This window comes from Meleagris gallopavo, chromosome 1, assembly GCF_000146605.3.
Source record: "Meleagris gallopavo isolate NT-WF06-2002-E0010 breed Aviagen turkey brand Nicholas breeding stock chromosome 1, Turkey_5.1, whole genome shotgun sequence".
NCBI lineage: Eukaryota > Metazoa > Chordata > Aves > Galliformes > Phasianidae > Meleagris > Meleagris gallopavo.
Genome location: NC_015011.2, coordinates 67,006,340 through 67,015,964, shown reverse-complemented (window position 1 = coordinate 67,015,964; position 9,625 = coordinate 67,006,340). Strand labels below are relative to the sequence as shown.

Sequence of the window (9,625 nt, the reverse complement as noted above, 5' to 3'; positions counted from 1 at the left end):
GAGCGTGAAGGGTAAGAAAAATGCATTTCTAGGGCTCAATACAGCTGTGCCCATAACAGACATCTAAATTAGAAAAGATGAATGAAAATTACTTTTTTCCTTTCACTGTAAAGTGAGTAATCAACTAGTAGTTTTATGCTCTACTTACTTAAAGGTAGGTGAGACAAATTCCATCATTAAAGTTTGCGTTCATCTCACCTACTGTTCCTCATTGAGAAGTTTTCTGAATCTAACCCTTCACCATCACAGTGAAATGTGGGTATCCCTGTAGGCTATTCATCCTCTTAGCTTGTATTTTGGGATTAGGCAAATTGCTCTTAGGATCAAGTGTCAGGTGCTGATATTATGTCATTAATGGATTCATAAGGATCTGTGTTTTTTTTTTCCAATTAAATTCCTTGAGTATTAGTTCAATACTAAGCCCAGAACTACTTCTGTCATCTCTGATTTCAGAATCACAGCATCGTCTTCACGATGGTCCTTAAATGAAATGCCTTCCTTTGCCTCACAGACATCCATGCAAATAAATGTTGCCCAAACCCAGTGCCCATGGATATTTTTCATGGCAAAGTCCAGTTGGAAGAGGGGTCGTTCTGAAAATTTGCCCTCACTCCTTTGATAACTAACTGACATTTAGATAATATTACAGTTCACAAATAGTACATTATAGGGCAACTGAAAACTAGCTCAGAAGCCACAACTGTACCTTTTTGCCACTTACTACACTAGAAATAAAGCAGAGAGGTTGTCTATTCTAAGAAGTGTTACTACTACAGTAACACCAATTTGAAGATTTTCAGAACACTACACTGTACCCTTAGAACTCAGATGGAATTATGTACCTATGCTATAGTATAAATATTCTCTAGGTACACATACCCATGCACGCATTATTATCAAAGGTATTTTAGTTGATGCAGTACGTTTCATACAGAGAAATATCATAAACTGTCCCAAGAGAAAGATCTTGCTCTACAAGAGAACTGTGAGCTGTACTTTCATAGTCTAACTGCATTACCAAACCCTTTCTAGTATAGACAAAGTCTTTTCATTGGCAGAACTAGGAGAACACAGTGCAAAAATTAACAGCAATAAGTAATAGATGAGGATAGTTACCCACGTTCATTCGACTCACCCAGGTGCTATTTATTCATGACAGCAAACAATTGCCTTGTACAAATAGGAACAAATGTCAACTTCCTTTATGACAGGAAGCAATGATCATGAACATGGGGCTACAAATACAGTATGTCCTTAGTATATATATCCTCTTATGATACTTCCCATTGAATGGCAAGTTAATTTAATTATGTTTTGTAGAATGAAGAAACAACTGAACAGAACATACAATGTATTTAGTCTGAAAATCAGACACCACATCTCCATGTACAAACAATTGCAATGACATTGAATATCATTTGTGAAATAATATGGGAAGATACAATAAAAACTGAAATGCACGAGCAGTATCATATATCCAATAACATAAAATGAAATAGGTTTGCAAAAGTTGCATCAGTTGTACTAAGGAAAGGTAAGCAATAAGTTATGACATGACACAGTTTTAAGGGTTTTTAATCTACTGCTCATGCTTTCATTTTAAAGTTTATTAATTTTCACTACTATTCTAAGTCCCAATCAGTGCAACCAAAATCCAGACAGGGTACATTTTTGCCTACTTTTCTTATTGGTCTAAAAGGGAAATCAACAAAATACTATAGGGAACTCATGACTTTCCAAACCTATCAAATCTGCAGCTGCCCACATGCACACATTTGAGTGTTAGCTAGTAAGGTGACAATGACACAGAGACGTCAAGAGCACAGACTAAATGCATGCAGTAAATCCTTGGCATGTGCTGAGGGAAAAAATGCCATGTTTATGTAGCTGGTCTTAGCTGATATCTCTGCTAGTGTTGATTGTGCTGTACAAGAAAACTTACAGTTGCTTACAGACATTAATTATTATTAATAAGAAGTGTTGGAATTACAACACTAGATACAGGAAGAGGTATTCACACAGACTAAATTTAGCTTAGCAGAGCTAATCCCCATCCCCAGCTCCTCCTGTAGTCTGTGAAAGTGTAAGCTTCTCTAGAAGGCAGTTCGGAGCACAGGCTTAATTTAGGCTGAGGCCACAGAAGAGGCAGTGAGCTGATTTACTGTTTCTCAGCCACAGTAACGACACAGGACTCTCCTTGTGCATGCTCATCTTGAGCCTTCTCCAGCTGCCCCTGGACACTTCCCTGAATCAATTAAGTTGGCTAATGAACAGAAAACTACTTCAAGGAAAGAGAATTTCAGCTGCTTTAATGAGCTGAAGTGGCTCAGGAGGAGCTTAGAGGAGTATCAAAGCCATGTGTTAGTGGATGGATAAGCAGGGGTGAAGAGCAGCACTTTGACACTGGCCCATCCCCACAGCACTGCGCTGATTGTTTAACTCAAATTTGCTGAGTAACTTTAGCCTCTGCTAAAGCTGCCCGGTGGAAGTGGCTTACAGGAGTCCCTACACCCACTGTGTAATTTCCTACTCCCATTCTCATGCTGCTGTCACTGTTATGGGGTTGGTCAACGAATGATCTCCCTGAAAACAGGGATTTACTGTAGAGCCTGTCCTCAATGGAACTGCAGCAATTCAGATGAGGCAGCAACAACAAACAGCGATGGAGAAATGGAAACTGTCAACATGGAGCAAAAGCTCTGAAGCTGGCTTGGTTTCTGAAGTGTTTCTGCTGACTATGTGTGGGGGTGGAAATATTTTTCCCAGGCAAGAATTAGTATTTGTGAATCCTGCCCCAGAAGATTCTATTTATTCACTTCCAATGCCCAGTGGTGCTCAAGTACCCTCTTCTGTGGGCATCTGGCTTACATACAAATCAGAAAGTTGAAGCAGTGGCTGCTTGCGGTGGATGCTGAGTGACTGGATAAGGTGGCATGAGCAATGAGAGGGCAGAAGCCTTTCTACCTACATCCTTAACTTGCTTTTGGGCTGACTTGCATAGCTGAAGAACAGTTTCTGTGTCGTAGCTGCTTCCTTAGCTTAGAAAAGGTGATGTCAGTATCCAAAACAATAGTACAGAGATGAAGATGGTCAAAAAGCAGCTGTTTCAGATCTTGGTTTGACCCAGCTTTGGATCAATGAGCTTGCACTGAAGTCCTCGAGGTGACATTACCAAATCTAAGCCACGAAGTATTTCATTGCCTCTTCCTTCAGTGTATTGCAATAGTATTTGTTGAAGGAAACAATAGTTCCTCACAATAATTCAAAGGAATCAAGAAAGTTTGAAGTGGGTGTCTGTTATATCCAAAGGAAATGTATTTGTTACACTATTCCTAAAGCTCCTGGCTCATTTTGTTTTACCTACACCATTATAAACCAAAGTGGAAGCCTGGTTTGGGGAATAGTTGGATCTGTTTTAAAGACTGAACGAGAAAATTCCAAATGTGTCCATGGACATCTCAGCTGACATCTAGTGTACCGCTCTCTAGGACCACTACTGCAAAACATAACCCCAGCCACTTAGTATGGGACATGCATCACTCTTTAACTTCAGCAGTGTATACGTTTTCTGGAAAATCATCTGTCCACAAGAACAAATTAATGGGGTCAAGAGACAGTCTGCATGCAAAGCAAAGCCATTCTTCTCAGCACGCCACCTGATGTGATTTTAAAGGCAATGAGTGATTTTAAAGGCAGTGAGTTCTATCTTGAGATTTTTCAAAAATCCCTAATTGGAAATGCTTCCATTACAAAAAGTGTTACCAGGAGATGAACCTGGCATAGTGCTTGTATGGCTAAGTTTGCCAGGACTAGCATCCTTTCTCTGGGGAGCAGCCCGTGCACTTCTGCTACTCGCCATTCCTTATTTCACTGGTCAGGTGGAATACGCTGTGACTGAGGATGCTCCAGAAGGCTTCCCAGCACTCAGCCATACACTATGTGCTATCCACCAACAGTTAGTTGTCTTCCCCCACCTTGTGAATCCAGCACCACTAAGAGTATGATTATGATGCTCGATTGCTTTTTGTTCGCTTCCATCAACAAACCTCTACCACCATGAGACTCCAGTGTATACAGAGCAACGTGTGTCCTGCTGACCTTTCACACAGGACTTGGATGCTGTGATGAAGCCAGGCAATCCTCAGTCCTAGGAAACTTGTTAAATAATGCTCTCTGGAAGCTCTGTTGACTGTATCTCCACAAAAACTTGCTCTATGAACTGCAATGCAGTATGGGTCCAAAGTTCAATATGGCAAAGGTTAGTTAAGATATCAGTGGACACTTCCCATAAAGGAGGACAGCTGATCGACCTCGACCCTTAACATCAGTGATCTGCTTCAAAGGCAGCAACTGGAAGCTGTAACTGTACTAGTGAGTACAAGAAGAAGTGTGTTTCTATAAAACAGGCAAAAATGCACTCTGTCTTAAAAATTATGATTTTTAACAGGGTAAATGTGGGATCATTTAAGTGGATATCAAGTTAGAGGGAATTGTGAGAGGTGAATCTACTCTTTAGTAAAATACAGTGTAAACAATGTCCAGATTTGTGGAACTCAAGCAGTATAGTACCTTCTCAAAGCACTACACGAATATGGGGAAATCCTGAACTGACTCCTACACAGGTAATAAAAGAGGCTTCACAATGTCACAACTTTCTCCTGAATCAAGGTGTCTCTGCAGTATAAATGCATCTGAATTTCACCAAGATCATTGTAGAGATCCCATGAGGCCTTCCAAACAGTGCACTCACAATGAGAAGAGGGAATCATAAAAGTCAATCAAAAAAGTCAATGAGGTTACTGAATTGAGGGAAGATATTTCTCAAGCCAGGTTCTTTGCCAGAGACAGATGTGCCTATCATATAATGCTACTTGACACTGTTTGAATCATTGTCAGTGGATCAAAGTAATCCAAATCATGGCATATTTTATGATGCTGAACATCTGATTATTGGGGCACTGCTACAAAGAATCTCCAAACTCATTTCACAATAATCAATGTGAGCAGTGTGCTGTTAGAGGATAATGTAATTTAGTTTCCAATATGTAAAAATGGAAGGTAAATCAAGATTGTTTTGAAAATGTGTCCTGTTAAAAAAAGTCATTTAAAGAGGGCTTCTGCTAGCACTGGGGCCTTCAATTGCTGATGATCACTGTGCAAACTTGTGCATGTGATGTTTATTTGTTTTTTGATTAAGTGCGTTGTAAAGAACTTAGCTATTATGAATGTGTTATCTGGCATACTGCATAATCTTTAAACAAAAATTAAACAGAAAGTTGGCCCAATGCCGAAAATAAATAAGAAATCGTTTCTTCAGATAAAACTAGGATAAAAGAAGTTTGCAGAATTGCCACTCCAAGATCCTGTGGCTTTACTATGTAACGTATTTTTCCCTTTCAGTGGAGAAGCCAGATAGATCAGTACAAAATTAAAACTCAGATGGACCAGAATGTTAGCTCAATATCTGTCAGCACAGTGTATACACCAGCACTCCATGATTTCTGGCACATGAATCAATCTCTTTCTATTTTGCAAAAGTGGACCGATAATTCTTGTTTCTCCATTCTCCTTAGGACTATGGCCATCATCAGACCATCGACATTTTGCTGTGGGAAAGAGTTTCATTAATAGAGTTTTTCAAATGAGGTTTCTGTTCGCAGACAGATTAATCTGTAATTTTGCAAAAAAGGAACAGCGAGGTAATCATATCTACTTTCATGTGTTTTGGGAAGACAACGACACTGATGCAAGTAAGTGGTGTATCTCAGACTTATGTAATTACAGACCTTGTATGCAAACCAAAAGGTAAATGTGATTAAAATGTACACACAAAAATGTTGTAACTGTATGAAGGTTACTAGGCAAATTTATTTAGACTGTGTCCTATAACAGTAGGGTTTGTTTTTCTGTAAAGCCATTCTTTGTCAAAAATGCCAACGTTGCCAAAGTTGAGATGAACTTTGAAACTGTGACCTGTCACCAGAGGCCTTCTGCTTGACCTGAGGGAGAGCTCTTCACCTCCCAGTGCCTCTGTCTCTGGGGAAATAAATGAGTAAATAACTGAAAGCAGGAAGAGGGAATAATCTTCTTTCTTCTGCTGTCCTGGGCAAGAGCTTCGGAGAAAGTATTAAATGCCCTCTGTTTTTAATACTGCCAGCAAGACAAGGCCTGATCTAAATCAAGACCTTCAAGGTCTTTCAAGCAGGAAAGTGGTCTTTTCCTCTCAACTTGATTACAAATGATTGTAGAATGCTGGTAATGAGCAAGAAGGATCCTGTCCAAAGAGCACGTTAGGCAGCGGTGAGCTTTCCTCACCAGGGAGGCTGGCAGGAGGAACATGCACCGTGCTCCATTTTGGGCCTGAGAGAGCCCTGCTCTCATCTGCCCCTGACCTCCCTCACACACCTCTTCTTCTCCCTTCTTCCTTGTTTTCTCAGTGCCCAGTTGCACACGTTCCAGTTTTGATTACACAAGATAAACTTTCTTACCCTCACTTTTCACTGTGTGATTTTTATTTTCATCTGGCTCCCTCAATTTTTAGCTGGAGTTTGGGAGATCTCTAACTCATTTTCTTCAGACTCAACCCAAAGTACTGTGTGGACAACTTAACTCATTCCATCAGGGCACTTTTGCAATGCCAAACAGCATAACAAAGTAAAGTAGGCCACAGCAAGATAGTCCTTTAAAGGCAACAGGAGCTGTACTGCTGCCCAGAAAAGCAGGCTTCACCCTTTCCTCACCAAGCATTCTCACCATCTCTCTCCAGTTGGCACCAGCATATGTTTGGCTGCTTGGTGAGCCAAAGAGAATTAATCCAGTAAGCACTAACCTGGAAAAATACCTATCAAAAAATCAACAAAACCTTAAACTGGCAGTGACAACAACAAAAGCAGCCCACAGCATCAGACAGGAAGAGCTGGGCTCTGTGCCTGGTCAGTTGTTTAGGAGGACTCTGGAATCTAATCTTCTGTTTTACTCTTAACAGTTAATGATGTGTGATAAGGTATTAAAAGCTTTTTTTTCTTCTTTTTTTTTTTCTTCTTTTTTTTTTTTATGTGCAAAATTTAGTGTTCTGACTCTACTATCTCCTTTGACAGCTACAAAAAAATAGTGTTACAAAATTAGGAGAAAATAATGTTTGCTATTTCTTCTTTTCCATTCCCCGTGCATGGGCCAAGCAGGAATTTCAGCAAATCCTTTCTTTCTTCCCTATTCAGCAACACTGGCAAATTGCATACCCAAATTTCAGTACAGCTGACCCAACGTGAAGCAAGAGAAAGGTCAGAGGAAAGGCATCTCACGTCGCATTTACCGTTCCTTAGATTGGTTGCTGTGGTTACTGCTTTAGAAAGGAACAAAACTCCATTCACAATCCATGGGATCATATCACAGGTCCTACATTTTAAAGTGCTCTATTGGGATATGGTACAATAGTCAGAGATACTGTGATATGGGTTGTGGCTCCTGTTGCAGGAGCAGGAAGAGTTGTCATCGTGTCACTGCATCAGGTTACATTCCCTGTTCTTGCCAGAGCATTTGTGTGTGACTTCAGATGTGCCGTTGTCTCAACAGGATTTATTCAACCGCAAAATTTTAGCTGAAGACAGCTGCAGGGCAAAACCCAGATTGCACAAAAATCAGATACCACAATTTGAGTAAATTTGCCCCAAAATAAAATCACATAAAATGCTTTAGTTATACACAACTCCCTGCTTGCAGTGAATCCTCTTAAAATTTCTCCTGGCTAAGTCTATGGCTCTGTGAAATAGAGAAAGCTTCTCCACCTTATCAGCTAACTGAAGGAAAACTCGTGTGAAGGTCCTTGTGTTCATGAACAGAGCAAGCAGTACCCTGGGCTACATCTTTTAATGGAAGGTGATTATTGCCCTCTCCTTTGCTCTCATGAGCTCCATTTGGAATACTGTGTCAAGGCCTGTGGCCTCCAGTGCAAGAAAAATCTAGAGCTGTTGAAGTGGGTCCAGAGGAGGACCTGAGGATGCTAAGAGAGCTGGAGCACCTCTGCTGTGAAGAAAGGTTGAAGGAGTTAAACTTGTTTAGCTTAGGAGAACAGAAGGCTCTAAGAGACCTCATTACAGCCTTCCATTACATGAGGTGAGCTACAAGCAGGAGGGGAAGTGACATTTTACAGTCTAATTGTGATCAGATAAAGGGGAATGGCTTTAAAATAAAAGAGAGGTGATTTATGTTAGATGTTTGGAAGAACTTCTGTACTCAAAGGGTAGTGAGGCACTGAACAGACTACCCAGGGAAGCTGTGGATGCCTCATCCCTGGAGGTGTCCAGTGCCAGGTTGGATGGGGCCCTGGGCAGCCTGATCTGGTGGGTGGCAGCCCTGCCTGCAGCACAGGGTTGGAACTGAATGGTCTTTAAGGTCTCTTCCAGCCCAAACCATTCTATGATTCTGATTCTACCATTTACATGTGACAGCCATCTTGCAACCTGGGTGCCTAAAGCACTGTCAACACAGCGCTCCCTGGGATCCAGTAATGCACTGCACTGCTCCTGGCTTTACTGCAGGCACCCTTGGGCTGGTAGCCAACAAAATCATTCCAACCACCTGAATGCGGAAGGAGGAAGAAAGAGGGGAGGTGGGGAGGGGGAGGAAGAGGAGAAAGGAGGGGAGATAGTGTTCTCCTCTTTTTGTGAGGCTGCTACGCAGCTGCATGGCATAGTGATGCTACAGGCCGTGCTGACCGGTTTCCTGCTCTGCTTGTTCTGCAAACAGTGCCTGGCTGCTCTAGACCCACGTTGCAATAATCCTCACTGCGCTAACTTTTCGTTGCAATAACCCTTTTCTGAGGTTGGCCCTCCCTTCAGGGACCCCCGACAGCCACACCAGAAGGGCCTCCATCCCGACCGCGACACGTTTTTGCAAAGGACGTGGCGGGAGACCGAGGGGAGGAGGAGGAGGGCGGACCGGCGTCGCAGTCGAGCCTTCCTCCTCAACGCGGATTGAACGCGGCGGCCGCCGCCTCCCATTGACGCTGTGCCCGCCCCAAGGGCGCGGTGAGGGGCTCCTCCACCCAGGCCAGCCCGCCCCTTCCGCTGCGGAGCGCAGATTGCCCGAGCCCCGCTGGTGTCGCAGCGCTGTTCCCGTTTCTCCTTTTTCCGCACCGAACCGGTGGGTAGCGGGAGAGCGAGGTTTTCTCCGCAGCGGGGAGGTGTTCGCAGTGGTTCGGTTCCCCTCCTTCCCCCTCCCCCCCCCGAGGGTGGGCGGTAGGGTCTTCGTGGTCCGAGGGGGGGAGGGGGGGGCTCTGGGCTGTGCTGGGGGGAAGGCGCTGCATTCCGCGCTGCCGCAGCAGCCCCCAGCCCCGCGGGGAGCGGGCGTGGAGCGAGCGGTAATGTGCGGTGCGCTCGGGCGGGCGTTGGAATGCGGCCCCATTAAACCGAGCCTCCTCCAACCCCTTCTCGTAGGACGTGATGGCGACCCTGAAGGAGAAGCTGATCACCCCCGTGGCCGCGGGCAGCGCGGTCCCCAACAACAAGATCACCGTGGTGGGGGTCGGGCAGGTGGGGATGGCGTGTGCCATCAGCATCCTCGGCAAGGTACGGCCGCGGGGCGGCGCGGCGGCTCCTCGTGCTTGAGCACGTGGTGGGGCGGCGAG

At 43.7% G+C, this 9,625-nt stretch overlaps 1 protein-coding gene across 1 annotated transcript in view; it reads left to right on the top strand.

Annotated features, from left to right (window-relative positions):
* Positions 1 to 9,020: 9,020 nt before the first annotated feature.
* LDHB (lactate dehydrogenase B) overlaps positions 9,021 to 9,625 on the top strand; it is a 9,529-nt gene continuing 8,924 nt past the window's right edge. Inside the window, exons 1-2 of the mRNA XM_010715784.3 lie at positions 9,021 to 9,141; positions 9,435 to 9,566. Of these exons, the coding sequence (XP_010714086.1) occupies positions 9,441 to 9,566 (126 nt within the window). The 5' untranslated portion in view covers positions 9,021 to 9,141; positions 9,435 to 9,440. The remainder of the gene's footprint in view (positions 9,142 to 9,434; positions 9,567 to 9,625) is intronic.